The sequence below is a fragment of the Grampus griseus genome, assembly GCF_964374135.1.
Source record: "Grampus griseus genome assembly, chromosome: 4".
Taxonomy (NCBI): Eukaryota; Metazoa; Chordata; class Mammalia; order Artiodactyla; family Delphinidae; genus Grampus; species Grampus griseus.
This window is the reverse complement of record NC_138997.1, coordinates 122,604,572-122,625,900: the sequence shown is the minus strand read 5'-3', so window position 1 is coordinate 122,625,900 and position 21,329 is coordinate 122,604,572. Positions and strand designations below refer to the sequence as shown.

The 21,329-nt window shown below is 40.9% G+C and overlaps 1 protein-coding gene and 1 long non-coding RNA gene across 2 annotated transcripts in view; one reads left to right on the top strand and one right to left on the bottom strand.

The window, feature by feature from the left end:
- LOC309821628 overlaps positions 1-21,329 on the bottom strand; it is a 116,454-nt gene that overhangs the window by 6,188 nt on the left and 88,937 nt on the right. The window contains exon 6 of the long non-coding RNA XR_014296644.1: positions 3,237-3,363. This is a non-coding gene — a long non-coding RNA (uncharacterized lncRNA). The remainder of the gene's footprint in view (positions 1-3,236; positions 3,364-21,329) is intronic.
- PDE5A (phosphodiesterase 5A) overlaps positions 1-21,329 on the top strand; it is a gene marked incomplete at its 5' end in the record, with an annotated part of 135,391 nt that overhangs the window by 95,947 nt on the left and 18,115 nt on the right. The window contains 3 exons of the mRNA XM_082653112.1: positions 7,296-7,442; positions 12,128-12,253; positions 13,687-13,781. Coding sequence (XP_082509238.1) covers positions 7,296-7,442; positions 12,128-12,253; positions 13,687-13,781 — 368 coding nt within the window. The remainder of the gene's footprint in view (positions 1-7,295; positions 7,443-12,127; positions 12,254-13,686; positions 13,782-21,329) is intronic.

The window sequence follows — 21,329 nt, the reverse complement described above, 5'->3', positions numbered from 1 at the left end:
ATGAGAGAGAGAGAGATTCTGAGGAGTTGGCTCACATGCTTGTGCGGGCTGAGAAGTCCACAGTATGCTGTCTGCAGACTGGAGACCCAGGAAGACCAGCGGTGTCATTGAGTTGAGTCTAAAGACCTGAGAGCAGGGGAGCTGATTGTTGAAATCCCAGGCCCAGTGCCTGAGAAGATAGGAGATACCCCATTCCAGTGGGCTTGGAGGAAGCAAGAAGGGGCACGTTCCTCCTTCTTCCACCTTTTGTTCTGTCGGGCCCTCAGTGGATTGGATGATGCCCTCGCACGTTGGGGAGTACAGTCTCCTTTACTGAGTCCACAGATTCCAATGCTCGTCTTATCCAGGAACACCCTCACAGACATACCCAGAAATCATGTTTCATTTGGGCACCCTGTGGCCAGTCAAGTTGCGACATAAAATTAACTATTACAAGTGACTAAAAAAGGTAGTTAAATGTGTACTTACATTCTCTGTCATTATGTTGTTAGGGATCACTTACGCAAACTTATTAGCATCCTTGTGTTGTTGCACTTAAACGATATATTTCAATTTTTTGTGTGTCTGTCTTCTCCGTCAGACTGTTAGTTCTTGAGTCATAATAATAATAGCTACTATTTAGTGATTGCCTAACAGGAACCTGGTTTACATGTTTTGTTGAGTAACTGAGTGAATGATTCTGGAAAATTAAGACTTTTAGGAAGCCTATAATCTAGCATGAAATAACACAATTCACGATCCTTCAATGCATTCAACAAGATTATGCTTTCTTTTTTCTTAAAGTGATTATGAAGCTAGAAATAATTTAATAGTTGATGAAATGAATAAAACAGCGGCTAACTGGTCATAGAGCTTTCATTTTCATGAGTATAGCATGATGGTTAAGAACGTGAGTCTAGAGAGAGATGTCTAGGTTCAGATTCCAGCTCCGTGATCTCGGGTAAATCTGTGACTTCTCTGAGCCTCAGTTTCTTCATTTGTAAAAAGAGAATAATGAAAGAACTTAGAGAGTTGTAGTGACCAGAGCTCCTGGTACACATGCCTCCCCCCCTATTATGTGTCAGTTATTATTAGTAATGGTGATAGTGGGAGGAAAAGCAGTTCTCCTAAGGTAGTAGGAGCAACGTTGAGGCCTTCATCTTCTCCGTCATGTTCCAAGCCTTTTTGCCCAAGCCATTCTAATTATGCACCATCAAGAAAGTTGTTGGGGGATGGAGGGAATGAAAAGTGCCCACCAAACTGAGAAGGTATCTTGAGACTGAAAAACAAGGCAGGCAGCTCCACACACAATGGATCAGTTCATCATAGTGTAACTTACAGGGCAGGATCGGATGGACAACAATTTGGAAGCATTCACAGCTGCACTCCACACCACCGAGGGGCCACTGGGACAATTTTATGGTTAATCTAGGGTATACAGGTATGTGCTTAGAAACAGGGAGTGCATTCCTAAGTCAAGATTTATGAATGGGTAGCTAGTCTCAGGGGCGCTGGGAATTCGTCAGTGAAGGTCTTCATCATTGTTTGGAGCTAACAGAGCATTGAGGCCACCTGGACCTAATGATTGTTAAAAATATCTATTAACTACAAAGCCCTTGATGACGGAGAAATGATTTACCATATAGTACAGTCCTGGGGAGGGTCAGTGGAAGGACAGGAGGAACTGTATGGCCCCAAGATGGTGTCAGTTATGCTAACAACCATACAAAAGTATGCACTCATTTTTGAATTAGCCAAAAAAGAACAACAGGTGGGTGGAAAACAGGTAGGAAGAAAAAAGCACCATGTGTTCTAAAATAAATGTAAACCTTTTGTTTGTGAAGTGTAACCAATTCTCTACTTGAGGGGAGTTATCTAGAGTTGACCATTTTAAGTAACATCCTACCCAGAGCTGCTAAAAAGTAGAAAACTTTTGGTCATTGCTTTCCCATCCTGAGTTTCCAGTGTTCTTGCAAGTGAATCAATCAAAATTTAATGACACTTAAAACAAGCTGAAGCTGAGTTTTTTCAATTACAGTAGCGAAGTATTCATTGTGCAGATGAAAGAGGGAATTCAGCTATAAAAATTTTTTCAAAAGTAAATAAAGTGAATAATTGAACTGTAAGAGAAGAAGTCATAGTCTATAATTTATCCGTTGTGTCTCACTCAGCATGGTTCATTACTAATGTTTGTGTTATAGCTCTTTGCCAAATTAAAGTAAATATTATGAAGAACTGACTAGGTGCTTGATGATCACAAAAAGTTTTTCATTTATACATTCACATTTATCTATTTTATGTGGGTATTATATTAGGTGTTACAAATATAACAATAAGTAATCAATCTCTGTCCTCTTGGAACTTAAAGAATAGTGAAGGACTATATGTATAACTTAATTATATAATATTATATAATTATCAGAAAAAAAGCTATGACTGTAAAGTATAGGCATCATGAAATTATATACTATAGACATATTCTAGAGTGAATGGTTTGGGATGTGTGTAGTTATCCACATCTTCTTAAATGTCTCAGTTCCATTCTTGGTGCCCCACTTACTCCTGATCAATGCTCTAATGTTCACATAAGAGATACGGCAAGTCTGTGATTTCATCCTACACCATCATTCAGCAGCCTACAGGATAAGACTGTGTGTGGGTTTCGAGATCTGGCTCACTTTGGAAACTTTCATGTAAGCCAGAATCAGAAAGCCACTAGGCCATCTCCTTCCAGAATCAACCATCGCAGCATATGTTGGGAGTGAGAAAGCTGCTGCCAGAACTGAAGTCTCCACAGCTGCATAATACCCGCTGGAACCACATTTTAGAAAAACGGGTTCCTCATGTGGTAGGCACTGTGTTAGTTTGAAATTCAGGTATACCTCATTGAAGAAACCAAATTTCATCTGGAACCCTAGCTGAAAGGGAGTCAGGGAAATATATTTTTGAGCTTTCTTAACTCTTCAGAAAATGAAGGCTCACTAGGAAGAGGTTGAAATAGATGTTATGTTAATGGAGTCTTGCTACAGTATCTACCACAGAGACCCGGAAGTGAAAGAGACAGCATTAATTAACCTTGAAAACAAATGGCAAAAACATAGACACCTCTCCCCACCTTGCATAAAAAAGTCAAATGATGGCAATTTCCAAAAACTCAATTTTTCATTTAGAGCATTATTGCAGTAAATATAGAGGCTACCACACACCCATGAAAAGCATAGTATAACCGTAACAGCTAAGGAGCACCATCCATTTACCTTAAATGGTGAGAGAGTCAGAGACGGAGCTTGGGCCTGTACAGGAAGGTCGCTGGCAAGATTTAGATGCCACTCACAGGGTGGCCTTGGATTCCAAAGTGAGAAGGCAGTTATAGATCCTGGAGTCCTGTGGACACAGAGATAAATTAAACCTTAGAGACAACCCCCTCATTTTACAGGTGAGAAAATGGGCAGAGGTTGAACATCTTGTTCAGGGTGACAGAGTCAGTGGGGCATCAGGACTAGAAATAGCAAACATTCCTTTACCATGTGCTTCACCTTGCTTTCAGGTTTCTCTTTTTATGATCATTATCTAATGCCAAATGCAGATGTGGTAGCTGATCTAGGATAATGCCGGCTGGTGATCAGTTTATTATATAGATCCTCATCAGTCCGACGGTACTCAGAACAGCTGGTTTTAATTAAAGATCACTGAGCAGTTAAAGTATTTTTATAGCTCTGAATACTGCTTCCTTTAACCCAATCCAGTCCTACTCCCAAGGATATGTCCAGTTCCACCCTTAGTGAATTTCACTTCCAGAGTTTTGTTTTGTTTTGTTTAATTTTTGCAAGAATGGTGAAAAGGGATCAAGACTTTAGAAAAAAGAGTCATAAAAAAGGAACTTGAATGAAGAATTTCCTCTAAAGAGTCACGAGAGGTAACTAGTTTCTTTATGAGTTTGAGTGGCAGATATAATTAAAGAACTCAGAAGAAAAATGACTTTGTACTACCAAACGGTTTGCCAGGTTGAATCTTTAACCCAGGGAGCTTTGTATATTCTTTATATTCTGTATTTGGTTAATTTGACACAAATTAGAACTCCCAACCCTAGAAAGGCTTAACTATATTCAGATGAAGCACTAAAATATCTAATTGCTATTGCCTGAGAATTCACAGGCACTCTGCTTTCATGTGGGGAAATAAGCAGTATTGTGCAGTATTAGGTGGTATCATAGTTCCAGAAGCTCGAATTGGATTAGTCAACCATAATACATATACACATTTATAGCTTTACAGAATCTATAAAATATGTTACTTGTTTGTCTTCAACATCATGATGCAATAAGTTATATTATCCCCCAAAGAAAAACAAAGTCAGAAGTCTCACTTTGCAAATTCTAACAAATCAAACGGTCAGTGAAGGAAGCTATAAAAATCCAGAATTGTATATACGTAACCTCTCCCAGAAATACCACATATTTTTTCCCTGCTATTAGTAAGATGTAGACTATTTCGTTTTATAAAATGGTAAGTTAGAATGACAGGCAATATGTTTTACTTAAAATCCCCTTTATCCCAAGCCCTTTCAGGGCAGACAGAAAGTTGAATTCTCTTGTGATGCTCAGAGAAGCAGTTTACGAGAGCTTTAAATGATGTGTGACTTTCTCATGGCTTATTAGCAATCGATCCCAAGAATTCCGAACCTCTGTATCACTGACCACAAGTTTCTGAAGGAAAATGTCTGCACATCCCCCCAGGTCAGCTTAGAAAGGTTGAGTCGTGGTGTGACGTGGCTGAACAAGCAGAAGAGAAGCGTCTTTGCTCTCAGGAGAGAGCGGTCGGGAGTTAGAGTGTATAATGGGGCGAGGCACAAGCCATGTTGGCCGTCTTCATCCCGTTGTGTTTAGAATATCCTTTGTGGAAGGAAAGAGGGAAAACTTCCTGCTCTAAGAATAATGATGCCCTAAGGAACAAACATCTGTTCTCTTGTGCAATGTTTAAGGGAAGCAGCTGTCATCTGCTCTGAGTTAAAAGGTGGGCCTACTCCCACCTCCACACTTCCCCGGTCCCCTCAAGCTGTCTGCTCCGTCTCGATGTTGGAGGCTGGTGTAAACAGCGCTACCCTTTCTCGGTGCATTTTCAGCCCTCCTTTCTTCCCCTAGTTCAGCCCACGCATTAGCCTGTCGAATTGACTGAACAGAAGGTGTATTTCCTCGTGAATTTTGGGCTTGGGCAAAAGAGTCTTGGTTTGGAGTATGAAGAGGGTGACATTCTTTTAAAGTTTAATCAGGTCTGGTATATGTAAGTAAAACACGAGGGTCCCGATGAGCAGAGAATGTGCGCGCGCCCTCAGGCTGGTAGGGAAAGTTCTAGATTGCTCCATAAGGTTTTAGTAGTTTTGACCTTTTTACTTCACAAAAGATGGAGGGGAGGCAGAGAAGTGATATACCAGATTCTCAGAAGAAATTTAAGGGGTTTGGAGGGAATCAAGGAAAAAACGTTGGAAAGAACCTGGTTTTCTTCCCTCTGCCCCACACCAAGTTAAAGCCTCTTTTCATCACGTCAATCTCAGCCACATCTGGCTAAGGCAGTTACAGTGCTGGCAGAGTGAATAGTCAAGGGGATGGAGAAGTGGGGTTCTTACAAGTTCTCATGCCGGCAGGGGCGCGGCAGGAAATCTAGGAGAGAAGCCTGACAGCTTTGCTCAGTATGAGGGAGCCGGGGGCCCTCGGCTGTGGCCAGCATTGCTTCATGGGAATTGGGGCTCAACGTGGCCGGATTTTCCAGGAGACGCCAGAAATCCTGTTTTATTGTTAAAACTCTCCCAATTTTTAAATAGTATAACAAATTCGGTGGTTTTTAAAAAATATTCAGTACCAAACCAAACGAATTGGAATGCATTTGCCAGGTCTGCTAGTTTTCTAACTCAAGTTAATGGGCTCCACTCTCCTAAGAAGTTTTGGGACCTTAAAACCAGAACTTATAACTCAAATTAAGTGAAGGGAATAAGATTTTTCCCCTTCCATTCATTTAATAAATATTCATATTAACAAATATCAAAACTGTATCCATCAGTAGACACAATGGATACAAAGATGTGTAAGGTACAGCCCCACCTGTCAGTCGCAGTGTACTTAGGAGACAGATAAACAAGAAATTACATTATAGTGAACTTCGTGTAATTAAACAGGTATTCCCAAGGTGGGATTAGCTCTGAAGGGCATTTAACTCTTATTTGGATGGGAACTGTGTCTTAAGTCCTTTAGTTAAAGAAAGTAGGAGAAGCAGGAGGTAAAAGGAACATTGATTTAAAAAAAAAAAGAGCAAGGTGTATTTGAAGAAATTGCAAGTGTTTTACTACAATTAAATGACTAACAAATCAAAACTGAGGATGTTAATTAAAACACAGATCCCCCTCCAAAACACCAGTTTCTTAACCCATCCCAGACCTACTGAATCAGAATCACTAATTCTTTTTTTTTTTTTTTTTTTTGCGGTATGCGGGGCTCTCACTGTCGTGGCCTCTCCCGTTGCGGAGCACAGGCTCCGGACGTGCAGGCACAGCGGCCATGGCTCACGGGCGCAGCCGCTCCGCGGCATGTGGGATCCTCCCGGACCGGGGCACGAACCCGCGTCCCCTGCATCGGCAGGCGGACTCTCAACCACTGCGCCACCAGGGAAGCCCACTAATTCTATTTTTAATAGGCACCCTAGGTGATTCTTGTGGTCAGGCTTGAGTAAAGTAGGTTCTGTTGGTCTCTAGATTAGAGATTGTGTCAAATCTGAGAGCAGCATAATCTGTCTGCACTGGAAGCCAGGCTCCAGTCCTTACCTGGCTGTGCTACCATGGGTAAGGAAGTGTTCATCCATGCTCACGTTTCTGTACTTGAAAAATGGAGCTAGAGTATCGATTTCATAAGGTTGTCTTGAGAGTTAAATGTAAAAAGCTTAGAACATTATCATTATCCTGCTCACCACTTATCCTCTGGGACGGGGCCAATAATTACTCAATAAGTATCTGTTGAACGAATAACACTGAGGAGGTATAAAGGGGCAGGATCACTGGAGTCCTTAGTTCTGCCTACTGTTCTAGGTACAGTTACCCTCTCTCCTCCACCTGGCCTACCTGGAACCATATTAGTTACCCACATGTGGCTCCGTTAAAAAAAAAAAAAGAAATGGAGTAACTTCTACATTAAAAGATTTCTAGTATATGACATTAAAAGGAAAAAAAATAAACACAGTGTGCTATTTCCCCATAGCAAAGCAAGAAAACTTTGTGAATCACTGCTGCTTTAACAGCTTTATCTCACTTTCTTCTTCTCCCCTTACCTAAGGCTGCCATGGTACCATCTGCCCAGACACTTAAAATCACCGACTTCAGCTTCAGTGACTTTGAGCTGTCTGACCTGGAAACGGCACTGTGCACAATCCGGATGTTCACTGACCTCAACCTTGTGCAGAACTTCCAGATGAAACATGAGGTAGGAATGCAGTGATGTCCTCTGGAAAGCGTGTGTGTGTGTGTGTGTGTGTGTGTGTGTGTGTGTGTGTAAGGGAGAGAATTAGTTTTGGACACTAGTATGGAATAAGGATTTTTAAGTTTCAGAGATTCATATACTGTCACCTAATGCATATCCAGGGTGTTTAAAGAAAAGTTATCAACCATTAAAAAGACATGTATTGGGTTCCCACATGTATCAAGCACCAGGTTGAAGAATAGGGGAGAATATTCCCAACAGTGAGAGCAGCATGTGCAAAGGCAGGATGACAGAGAGCGGGGTTGGAGGCATGGAGCACTGGTGAGGGGCTGAGAAAAGCAACCAAGAAGCAGATTCTGTAGAACCTTGTACACTATTCAGAGGAATTTGGATTTTATCCTGAAAACAATGGTGAGTCACTGAGGAATTTTAAGTAGGGAAGTAACGTGATCTGATTGTGGAGGTTACGATAACACAGTAGAAAGAAGGACCAAAACAGAGTGAACTCCTTTGGAAATGAGGGAGTGAAGAGGTTGATGGGAAGCCAAGCTCTTGGTTCAAACAGGGTCACCCATATGGAGTGAAGATGAAAACTGATTTTAACCCCCGTCGATTACCTTATTCGCCTCTCAGAAAATAGCAAGACTGAAATCAATACCTTCTAATACCAGTTGGGAGATATCAGGGAATTCTATTCTGTTTCATAATGGCTACGTGTATCTCATCAAAGAATAAGGGAGAATAGAAAGGCCGATATGAAAAAAAAAAATCAGTAATTTGCCTTTAAAACTACTTTTTTTCCGGTCAGTTGAATGTCTAGTCTCCTCGTACAGATTTCCTATCTGGAAATGTAAATACCTTGAAGGCCTCCACTATCCAGCAATCCATTCATTCATAAAATGAATATTTATTAACAGTAAGCAGTGTATCCTGTACTGTGCTAGGTACACATTTCAGTGATGATTCGTCCCTGCTCTCAAAGCCTCACTGAGGCATGAAAACTGAGGGCTAATATAGCTAAGGTTAATACAGTGTCATTTCTGGTATTACTGGGGGCCCGGATCTAGTTCTTTCTTTAATTTAACCGGTTTATATTACTCTTGGGTGAAAACAAAGACCAACTGTCTGTAGACTCTTCTCTAGTAATACTTCACTCCTATAAGAGCGTGTTGATTAAGAGATCATATCATTTAATTATTTTAAGAAGCTCTCAAGAAAGGTTCTTTGGTTATTATTGTCCCTGTTTTACAAATGAAGAAATTGACATAGCATGGTGGAGTAGAAAGTTCATGGATTTTGAGTCATAGCTCGACTAGTGATTACCTCTAACTTCTTCGGGCAGTTAATCTCTCACATTCTCAGTTTTGTAATCTGTTCACTGGGAATAGTGGTACGACCTCCCCAACGGGAGTCCTGTGAGAATTACACATGCATCTGTGAGACTGTCTATTTGCATGCATGTGTATGTGTGCACACTTGTATATTTCGATTAACACACAGGTGTAGAGTACATGTCAGTTATCCCTTCCTTAGACCAAATTTGACCATGGTTATATTTCCCTATCAGATTTCTCTGTGGTAGGTTACAGGGCTCATTTTAAAAAGCCTTTTCTATTAATGGAATGAAGATCTCATTTAGAGCCAGAAGTTCTAAATGCAAATCTCAGTTCTGCTTCTTGCTAGTCACGGGACTTCTAAACCTAGATAGCGACTCAAATCCCTTTCCATTCCTGAGATCGCCCATACTTTACACCAGTGCTGATTCTGTTGAAAGGGCCTGGACAGAACAGGAATATGATCCTTGTACCTATTTATGAAATTCTTATATAAGTTGATTTATTTCTTATTTCTTAAAAACATAAGCTTTTAGATAGCATTTGAGTGTTGGGTATGAAGATAGTCACTGAGAATTTCTTTTACAGTCTTTATTTTTACCTTTCCTTGAATGTTTATCCATTAGGCAGATATTTCTCCTCGATGTCTCATTCATCTACTCTCCTTTTCTGTTTGAATAACTACTATTCTAATTCCGGCCAACATCAACACGAACATTGCTATTATTCTGGTTGGCCTTCCTGCCTTAGTGACTCTTCTGTTTTGTTTATTTGAGATATTATTGTCACTGTACATTTCAGATATAATTTTAGGATGATAAAACTAAAATGTTACTGCTAGAGAGGATGTTAAGCACCATGAAGTGCCCCGACAAAGAATATTTCCTGCTGAAAGTTATGTCAGATCTTCCTGTCTCTGCTTGGCTTCCAAATCTTGAGTTACTCTCCTATAACTCTTGCTGATCTCTGAAGCAGATTCTTCAACTCTACTCCAACAAATCTGCGTGTGCTGTACTTGTTTTCCTTGACCTTCTGTCTTTTACGTGTCATTCCTCCCCTGAATGGACAGGATGGCTCCACTTCCAAGTCTGCTCCAAGTATGTTGTGCCATAACATAACTTTTCCTCAGAGCCTGACTTAAAAATCTCTATTTCTGGGAGAACCCTAGGATTGACTTCATGCCACTTGGAATGCTATTGACAGTTTATAAATTTGTGCTCTCATTTTTATGTGAATTTATTTCCTTTGTATGTGTGCTTTTGTTACTTTCACTCACTACTGATTGAAATTCTTGAAGGCAGGAGCTAAGCTGTGTTTTTTCTTTCTTCGCTTTCTCCCATAGCATCTTAAGGATGCCGTGCGGGACTTAGGGAGCCTAATGTTGGAGACTGATTCAGTGTATTGAGCATGCTCCCTAGGGTCTTCCAAACTGCACATAATTACTCAGCAGTCCTGTACAAAAGAGTGTACTACAGATATGAACACGCCAGGCATATCCACCAAGCATTAAGCAGATCTGACCATAATTTTCCTAAACGCTGTTAAGAACATTTGAGAACAGAATCCAAAACTGTACTTGAATCTAGTTACTAATTAGATACAGTTGGGTATCCATTGGGTTACCTAGTTCAGTAGGCCCATTTCCATAGAAGCAGTATAGGGAGTTCCCTGGCGGTCCAGTGGTTAGGACTCAGCGCTTTCACTGCCATGGCCCGGGTTTAATCCCTGTTCGGGGAACTAAGATCCCACAAGCCACGCAGTGTGGCCAGATAATAAAAAGAAGCAGAATAGAGTAGTCCATCAGGAATTAGGTTTCATAAAGTCATTTTGGTCATTATTTCACATTATATGCATAAGTGCCTATTTAATTATATCTACAGATTTATGATTAGTAAAGAGATATGTCCATAGGTTAAATTTCTGGGTTTTCCTGCTTATTTTCCTTGACTCTTTAATTAATCGCCAGTAATTTTCCATCACACTTCACTTTCTAAGCATATCAAAGAAAATTAATTGCTCTTACTTAAAATTCTCCTAATAAGATAAATCTATCATCTTCGGGGTCGACTTTGTTGAGAAATGGTCATGCTGCAGTGTACTTCAGGTTAGCACGTCAACCTTAGGCATACGGAAATCCTCTGGGAAATATGGTTACTCGGGGGTGAAAGAGCTAGGGGACATTTGGGTTCTTTTTATCAGAATTCCCTGTGAACTGCGTCATAGAACTGGAACAAAGAGACCTGAAAAGAAAAGGGAGGATATGAAAGCATTGATTTTTCTGCCAAATCCTCTATAAACAATTTCTACCAACAAAGAAGAAACCTTGTTTTTGGCCTACTTTTGCAGCCAATCAAACTGTGTTGAATATTGTTAAAGCAACATTCGTTTCCCTGGTACTTTTTCTATTCCCCAGGGCAATGCCCTTTGTGTTTGAAATATCTCCAGTGATACACGTAGGGAGAAGCACATATTTATTTTTAGAGATCCCCAAAAGTATAGTAAATCATTCAGTATTGAAGAGAGGCAGACTCTGATGCTAACACAAACACAAAATTATCAAGCTTACAGCCCATGAGTCCCTGGGGATTTTACTGAATACACCACTAAGGAGTTGAATTAAACCCAGCTTGTGAGATTTTTCTGAAATCTATCCTTTTTTTCCCCATCTTTTAAAATATGTGTATAACACACACACACACACACACACACACACACACACGCGCCAGGGCTTTATGTTGCATATATTATTTTTTGTTAATTACTTCTTGGTAACCAAGCAGTAACTCTGCCTGAATATTTAAGCATAGTTTAAAAGGGACAAAGATTGGGACTTGGAGCTCCAGTTTGTCCTTGGACATGTGCTGTGTGCCTTGCCCCCAAGCCATCCCCAGAGCCTCACACAATTACTTTTGCAGACATACAGAATGGGAGCATGAGAAGAACTGGAGACTGGCTGCTTGCATGGCTCCCTGAGAGTGAATTCGTGCACGTGTGACTGCCTACTTGGACTCTCCTAATTGATGACACATGGACATAATATCTTTTAAAAAGCTAGTCTGTGCCCTACCCATGACAAAAGTACCTTTCTTCGAGCTGCCTTGCATTTCACATCTAATTTAGTTAGCACGGTGGTTTGCATGGTAGGCTCTGAAGTCAGACTGCTGAGGTTACAAGCACTGTGTTGGGCAAGTCTCTGAATGTCACTTTCCTCATCTGTACAATAATCAAAACGGCAGTGCCTCCCTCAGAGTCCCGGGAGTTAGATGTAAATGCTTTGTACATTGCGTGAAGATTAATAAATGTGTGATAAATGTCAGCAGTTATTTTTACTACTTAACGCTTTATTTCCTAAAGGTTCTTTGCAGGTGGATTTTAAGTGTTAAGAAGAACTATCGGAAGAATGTTGCCTATCATAATTGGAGACATGCCTTTAATACAGCTCAGTGCATGTTTGCCGCACTAAAAGCAGGCAAAATTCAGGTACTTCTTAGAGCCATTTATATATTTAAGACATTTTGTTGCTTTGCTGCAAGAATACAGCATATTCTTTCAAGTGTTTTTTTAATGTGCACTAATGACGATTGAGAATAATATTTAATGCCACTTACAAAATAAATTACATTTTGTTAATTAAGGAAGACTGGTATGGCAAAATAATTTCTAATTTTCTTTCATATATAATATATACGGCCTATTTTTAAAAATCTTTAAAATAGCTTCATGTTAAACTTAATAGCCTTTGGGCAAATAAATGCTTCCTTCAGAAGAAAACTCTACAATATAAGAAAAGTATCAAATTTCTCATGTTCACATTCAACCTGCTCCATAGTAGAATTCCTCAAAAACCACTCAGGTCCTGAACTTGGCTCCATAGATGAGTCCAGGGTTCTCTGTCACATTTTCTCTGGAGCACTCTGTTAATTTTATAAGTACTATTTCATGGAAACGGTTTTGGTTTCATATACATTGACCAGAGACTGTTTACAGGAAGATCAATGCAGAAAACGTTCAAGTAATTCATTCTTTTCTGGGCCAAATTTTTCATATCTCTGTCCTTAGATTTTAACTTCAGTGGGAATCGACAAGTTATTCTATGTCAGTGATTCCAGGCATACATCATAAAACTGTTTTTAATTCAGAGCTTCCATGCTCTTTTTTATTTAATAAATTCTAAAAATGTTATTCTCTGTCTCTACTTTCATAGAGTGCACATTTTAGCTGGCTAGAGCTAAAAAAAGTGATTGTTGTCCAAGAAGCCGTATCAGATACCATAGTAGTACTTTCCTGCCATAGCAAACATTTATAAGAAATAGGGTGGAGCTTCCCTGGTGGCGCAGTGGTTGAGAATCTGCCTGCCAATGCAGGGGACACAGGTTCGAGCCCTGGTCTGGGAAGATCCCACATGCCGCAGAGCAACTAGGCCCGTGAGCCACTACTACTGAGCCTGCGCGTCTGGAGCCTGTGCTCCGCAACGAGAGGCCGTGATAGTGAGAGGCCCGCGCACCGCGATGAAGAGAGTGGACCCCGCATGCCACAACTAGAGAAAGCCCTCGCACAGAAAACGAAGACCCAACACAGCAAAAATAAGTTAATTAATTAATAAACTCCTACCCCCAACATCTTCTTTAAAAAGAAATATGTATATATATATATATATATATAGACTATAGGTGGACAGGTTATTGATTATTTGAGGCATTTGAACTTTTTCGGTTGATAATGATAATCCCATTCTGAAAACAAAGTACGACTGATTGCCTGCAGAATAGGATTCTAGCGTGAGTCCTATGTGACTAGAAAGCACATATGTAAAGCACTAAGGAGAAAACCACGTGATTCGTGGAAAGAGGTGGTATAATGCGCTTTACCAAATTGTTCTTTCTCTTTCTTTCTTCTGCTCTTCGGTCGTGCAGAACAGGCTGACTGACCTGGAGATACTCGCACTGCTGATTGCTGCCTTAAGCCACGATTTGGATCACCGCGGTGTGAATAACTCTTACATACAGCGGTAAGGCATTCACCCCAGCAACAGAAGAGATTGTTTCTTTTAAATTGTAGTTTTAAAAGTAAAAGCCACCGCATAATTTGATGGTACAAAATTTCAGTTGGTCAAGGTCCCATAACATACTCTGGTTTTATTTAAGGGAAATGGAAAAAATAATGCAAGTCCAATATTGTGTTGGTAACATCTCTGGCCTGAAGTACAAAAACTATTTATGTTGAGAATCTTATTTCATTAGATAATTACCAAGCATTTTGCTTTTGTTTATATACACCCAGCTTAGGAGCTTCATTGGAAAACTGTTAAGAGTAGATCAGAAAAGGTAGAATTTCACTCTGGAATAAAAGATAATATTTGAAAAGTGCTTAGCTCTATCCTAAGTACTTAGTAAATGCTGCCTAGAAAGAGGCTTTTGGTCTTAGCGAAGGCAGTGGAACACAGTGTTGGAGACTTTGGGCTCTGGGGTCAGACTTGGACTCAAATCCTACCTCTGCCACAGAGTTCCTCTGTGACCATGGGCAGGACACTCCTCTCTCTACACCTCCATTTCCTGGCTTGTGAAATCGAGATAACAGCATTCCTACCTCATAGGGTTCATATAAGTTTTAAGACATAACACACATCACTACCAGGTAGAATGCCTGGTACATATCTAAGTGTTAAATAAATCTTAGGAGCAGAAGCCTGCCTTTTGGCTGATGTTGCAAGTAAGATACTAACTCTTCAGACAAGCTTTTCAGGCTCCCTTCTGAACCACGCTTAAGTAACATTTGCAATGACAAATGAGATAATAAAGGTGATATCACTTTTCATCAGATTTTTGAGCCACTGTGACATTTTTATTTTCTTGAAGCAAGTTAGTTGAAAGGCATACGTTTTAATGGTGAAATCTCTTACTACAGAGCATTTTTAAGGTATGCAAGTGATTCAACTAAAGCATAGATCTCTCTAGGAAATTCCACATGTCTGATATCTTGAGGGAATTTCAGAAAGCTTTCTAATCACATTCCCTTTATCTAAATACAGTAAACGGAAAACTTCATGTAAAAAGAATTGTAGCGATGTAGCAACCGTGTCCTCTGCTGACCTTTGATGGGAAAAGATAGCAAGCTCTTGCCTCACTATCAGAGGCTTGCTATCTCCTCTTTAAAGTCTAATGTTTTGGAGAACTGACTGGGTGACATGTCCTTTGTACCCTGTGCTTTGTCATGTGATTGTGGTCCTGAGCCTCCCATCAACACAGGAGTAATTATGGAAGGAAACAACGACGTGAAAAGATTCACAGCGCAGAGTCAAGCACAGCCTAAGGATGAGAGCCAGCGGTGCTGCCTTCTCTTCTTGCCTCAGCACTGAACACCATATCATTGGGATATGGATTATTAGTGTATGGATTGCCGTACTGCCCTGCTTTGGAGTGAAAAAAGCCACTAAGCTATTTTTTCCTTTGTTTATTTAAAAATAATTACCCGGAAAAACATCTGGAGAAACGTCATCCTCTCTTTGAAAAAAAAAAAAAGTCCTGGGAAAAAGTCAGACCACACAATCTTGCTTTCACATACACCGCAGAGCAGACTTACACTAAGTAATAATAACTTTTAAAAAAATTAAAGGAGTTTCAGAGATATTTATTTCTTCCTACATCCTTGTGGTTTGAGTAAAGGAAACCAAGAATTTCCCAGGGATGTTTCTTTTTTTCCTTTCCCTAGTGGTAAACGAGTGATACCTCCAGTAGGATTTTCTTAACCAGGGGACTCTTTGGAGACTAAGAGTATCAGAAACATTTCCATATAAAGAACTAACTTCTAAAAAGGTGTACTGTGTCCAGACCTCATCAGATATTCAAACACTCTATAGAGAAAACCAAAGCAGTAAGACACAAAAGTAAAAGTAATATATCAAAAAGACAAAAAAGCCCTCATATGGTAGCAAAGTTAGAAACTGAACTCTGTCATTTGTGCTTGTTGAACATCTTTTCAGAAAATTACATTGAAGTGAGATTTTCCTTGTTTAGGAAACTGTGTTTTGATTCAGTATCTGATTCTTTGATTCCTTCTTGGCCTAGGAAGATTGCCATTGTGAAGAGCGCTTCAAGTACGCCAGTGAAATCTTTGAGAGAAGAGTTCACTGCTTGTGCTTTCTTCTCCCACATGGGTGGATGGAGGCAAGAGTGATTCCAGATAGTTGTTGAATTATTCTTTTAAAAACAGGCAGTCATAGGAACAAAATGGCTGAAGCGCAGACATCTGCTTATGTAGAGAAATTTCCCCACGTTAGGCCTGCCGTCAATATAAGAGGACTCTTGTAGATGCATTTATTTGGTTAGATTCAGGATTGGTGTTTTATAAATATAGTGAAATTATCCTACATTTTAGGCAAAGAGATAATGTGCAGTTACTGGGGCCTGGTACTTTGCTAGGCAGAAAGAGAGCTATAAAAGTATAAAATTCGGCTTCTGTTATCAAGGAATTTGCAGTTTCATGAAACAATGGTGATTAATGCCAGAAAGTATCTAGTAAGTCCTGTGTTGTTTGATAACGTGGGCTATAAGTGGTCAGTAGAGGAGACTGACGATGATCAGTGTAGCCCATCCTTACTGTTAATGGAGGAGGTGAGACTGCAGCCGGATCTCTGAAGTGTGTAGCATTTGGAGAGGGGAGAGCATGAAGGTACTCCAGGAACACCGTGAAGTGGGCATATTCATGGAACAGACATGATGGCTAGTCTGACTGGTCAGAAGGCTCACTGACTAGGGATGGAAAGTAAGAGGATGAACAAGTGGAAGTTAGAAGACCCTTCCGAGGGAGAGCTGGAAAACCAAGCCGTGCATTTTATATTCGGCGTAGTGAAAAGACAAGGAGCCATTGCTGCAGTGGGTAATGAAGACATTGTTTAGGAAGAAAAGTCTGTAAGTCAGGTACAAGGTAAATGGGTAATAATTAGAACCACAGAGTTCCAGCCAGAAAGCTGTTAGGTAGGGGAAGCCAGGTGTATGTGAACATCACATATTAGCTAGAGAAAGGAAGAGACTGAAGGAGAAAATTGTGTAAATATTGAACAGCTAGTTATATGCAGGAACGAAGGGATAAAATCATGACTCTGGGTCCAAGAAATTAACAATGATGGTGCCACTGACAACAATGAAGAACTGAGAAGTGTGTATGCATGTGTGTGTCCTTTGGGAGGGAGGATGGAGGGGAAAGGAGTTTTGGCAATGAGGAGAAAGTAATACATAGTATGGAGGTTAGAAGAGGTAAAATGACCAAATGAATGTTTTTTTCAAGATTAGAGATTCAGCAAAATCAATAAAAAATTTCCTGGTACCGACAATCAGATCATGTATAGTTGTCCTGGAAGAACTTGCCCTGTACCATGGTCCTCTCTGCTCTGTGACAGAGGAACAGGAGTGAGCTAAGGTCGTGAATAGGCACAGTGGTAACAGGGTCAGCAGGCTCCTAGAGGCTTAAAAGAGCAGTAAAGACAGCACAGGAATCACAATTTGTGAAGTTCACACTGAGGAGAGTCTTTTTTAGCCAGTGAGATCATCCTTGGTAAGGTCGGAGGGCTTGAGAGACTAGAGATCTGAATATGAATAAAGTGCAAGTTCAGTTAGTCGCTAATAATAATAGTAATAATAATAATAGAAGCTAACACTTAATATAGGTCTTATCCCATGGCATTTGGAACTCCTTCTAGCACTTATGTACATGAGCTCATTTGGTCCTTAGACGACCACGCAGGAGCTGTGATGGTTATGGTGCAAATTTGAATCCTGACTCCTCTCACCTTGTGACCTTGGGCAAGTCATTTAAACTCCCTCTCTATGTTTCCTTCTCTGTATAGTAGAATAATGACAGTGCCTGTCTCACAGGGTTTCTTGTAAGGATTAAGGAGTATAAGTAGATGTAAAGTGCTTGGAACAGTACCTGGCACAGACTACATGCTCAACACGTTTTAGCTATTTTCACAGGAGGATACTGTTAAGGATAGATGGGAGTTGAAGATCTTGCTTTTTTTTCCCCAGGGAGGGACAGGGAGTAGCAAAGAGACTATGCCTGGTAGCAGCTAGGAGCTGTGGAACAAAGAAGGGACTGTCTATTGTTGATGTGAAAAAAGGGCAATCAGCAGAGTCAAGAAGGTCCAAGAACTGGGGTCACAAGGTCAAATGAATCATCAACTTGAATATCTGTGATCACAGAGAATAGGAACATAAAATAACCCCTGACTCATAGAAGGCAATAGTGATGATTTGCATAGAAATTGTGAAGTTAAGAATTAAATGGGTTGGGACTTCCCTGGTGGCGCAGTGGTTGGGAATCCGCCTGCCAATGCAGGGGACATGGGTTCGATCCCTGGTCCAGGAAGATGCCACATGCCGCGGAGCAACTAAGCCACAACTACTGAGCCCGCATGCTGCAACTGCTGACGTCCGTGCACCTAAAGCCCGTGCTCTGCAACGAGAAGCCACTGCAATGAGAAGCAACAAAGAGTAGCCCCCCGCTCACTGCAACTAGAGAAAAGCCCGTGTGCAGCAACAAAGACCCAATGCAGCCAAAAAATAAAAAAGAAAATTTTTTTAATGCCAAATTTAAAAATAAATAAATACATTACCAAAAAAAAAGAATTAAATGGGTTGACATGGGTCACAAAGAGTAGCTAAGAGATTTGAGCCCAGAGCAATATATATGGATGAGAAGCCAGATTAAGGACCGTTGTCAGAATCAGTGAAAAGGAGTACTGTGCTGGGGTGGCTGTGTTTTTCTCACAGAACTTTCATTTTCTATTGATTTCTAAGGTTCTGTACTCCTGAGACATTGGTTTGATTTCTGCGTTGGCATCCTTACGCCACTCTCAGAGATGGACCAACAACTGCAGGACAAGAGGAGATGCAGGGAGGGCGTGCTAGCCCATGACTGCTCACTGATGTGTGGGAATAACCCAGCAGCAGGAGTGGTTTAATGGGTCCTTGTGACACACCCTCAAATAAAGAGGCAACGAAGCCTTGTGTTTGAAAGAGTAAAAAGTAGCAGGATATAGAATGCATTGGTTTCCATGAATATCTTTGTAAATGGAAAATTTGGGGAATTTGTCACCCTTTCATTGATTCATAAATCCATATTTTTAGAAGTAAAGGCAAACACATAATTTGCATTCATCTATCTCACAAGCCAAGAATTTTCTCTAATGTGAAACCGTCCTTTCTGCACTGTCTAAAAATGTAATGTGCGTTAGAAGTTTTAAACATGTCTGTGTTATATCCACCTAATCGCATTTCTAGTCCAGCTTCTAACTGGGTTGGTGAGTGGATACTGTGTGCAGAGTGCTGTAGGTCACAAGCCAGTGTGATGCAGTGAAAAGGATGCATGTGAATCCCGGCTCTGCCTTTTCTGTTGACCTTGAACAAGTTAGATAATCTCTCTGTACCTTTGGTCATCTAAAAAACAAATGCTAAAATGCCAGTTTTAGAGGTCTCAGCCTGGGTCACCCAGGAGGCACAGCCTGAGACAAAAGCTGGCGTGCATATAGCTTATTAGCGCGTGCGATCCCAGGGAGCAGGAATGCAGGCCTGGGAGTGGGAAACAGAGAAGGGAAAGCCAGGAGAAGGACGAGGTATCCAGCTGTCCACCCATGCAGGCAGCTGGTGCTCAGTCCCACCAGGCGCTTTTGAGAAGTCTTACGACATGAGACCCAGAACTGTTCGCAAAAGGACAGAGACTGCAGGGGGAGGGGCAGCTCCGCAGGCTGCCATACCCCACTGGTCACAGGGGACCTCCAGAGGCCTTAACTCCACACGCTCCAGGCTGAGTGAGTGTGAGTGCAGAGAGCCCTCCTGTGGGCAGAAGTGAGAGGTATTCTCGGCGGGCCAGGGCAGGCGCCTTCTGACGGGCTCCTCGTGCAGTTAGTTAGAGCAGGCGTGAAGCTGGACACTACATCAATGGCTGCAGTATGAGGTGGGACCGAAGATTCTGATGCGGTGAGCTGAAGTGTCCTACAGAGGACTATTGTAAAAATTAAATGTAAACTACTTAGCACAGTGCTGGACATGGCATAGGCTCTCAGTAAATAGTAATTGGTAGAGTCGTTTTCCCTAATGATAACAAACTCAAAAGGAATACAGGCTAACAGGGTAACAGCAGAATAAAACTGATACTAAGCTAATACTGGATGTGCTTGGATTCCTCGTATAAACGACAATAACAGATACTCTAGAAGCTTTTCCTTTTCTAAGTGAAGGGAATGAGGAAGGCGGTAGCTGTACTGAAGTTGACTTGAGCTTATCCGGTCTGAGTGATGAGAAAATGCTATTGCCAAAATAGATACTATAGAATACAGGCAGGATTTGGAGGGAGATCATCGATTCTGTTTATGCTAGGCCCTCTCTTATCCCGGGCCATCTCCCTGGAGCACCTCATCCACTCCTGTGGCTTGGATTTCCAAGCATGTTGATGTGATCCACATCTCTCTTTCCAGCCCAGACCCAAGTTCAGACTGTTATACCCATTTGGTTGTACCTCAGGCACCTTAAAATTAATAGATCCAGCACTCAACTAGTCCATCTTCCCCTCCTTCATCCCCCATCTCTAATCATCTTCTCCCTTTTTTCCTATGTCAGAAATGACAAAGCAGAAGCTTAGCCTCCATACTTTCCCCCTTCATCTCCCGCATCCCCACTAGCTCCCAACATCAGGATTCATTGCCAACTCCTAACTAATCTACCTCCTAAGCAGCTCTTTTTATTTGGGATTCCACCACTGTAACCCAGGCTGTCTCTTACCTGGGTTACTAGAATGGTTTCCCACTAGTCTCCTAACTAAATCCCGGTAGTCTCCATGCATCTCCAGTCTTGGTTCCAGCAGATTTATCTTTTCTTACAAATCTGCTCATTTTAGTCCCTCCATTGCCTTCCCACTGTCCAGTGATAAGCACAGTATCTGACCCACGGTACAACTCACTAAATACGGAAGGAACAAAGAAGACAAGGCAGGAGTTCACTTGGGAAAGGTTACAACAACAAAACATGGCAGTTTGGAAGTCAGCAATATCCGTGGTGGCTTAAACACTAGTAGATGAGATCACCCATTCTCTTACCTTTATTTTCGTTTTACTGTTTTTGTTTTTCCCTTAAGCTTCTCTCACTCCAACTCATTTTTTCCTGTGTTACATTTCTTGTCTTGGGTAGGTTCTCTATCTTCAGCAAATTAAGTGCAAAGTAAAAGAATGATTCATGTACTAGTACAGAGGAATAACAAATCAATTGTGTTATCTAACACTTGTATCGTGCTTTACAATTCATAAACCCCTGTCGTATTAATTCAAGAAACAGAGACTTTCAGGAGCTATAACTTTCTGTCTTCCTTTTAAAGAACAAAGAGTGCAAATGGTGCTTTATGTTCACATGTGAAGGGTCATGAGAAATAGGTGGAGGACTCTGCTTGTCATGCTTTAGAACTTGATTTGTGACTCTGTTACATATAATGAATTGACTATAATATTCCTCCCCTCACTTCACTCAGCCAAATGGTCTTTACCATTTTCCCCAAGTTCATTTTAGAGCAC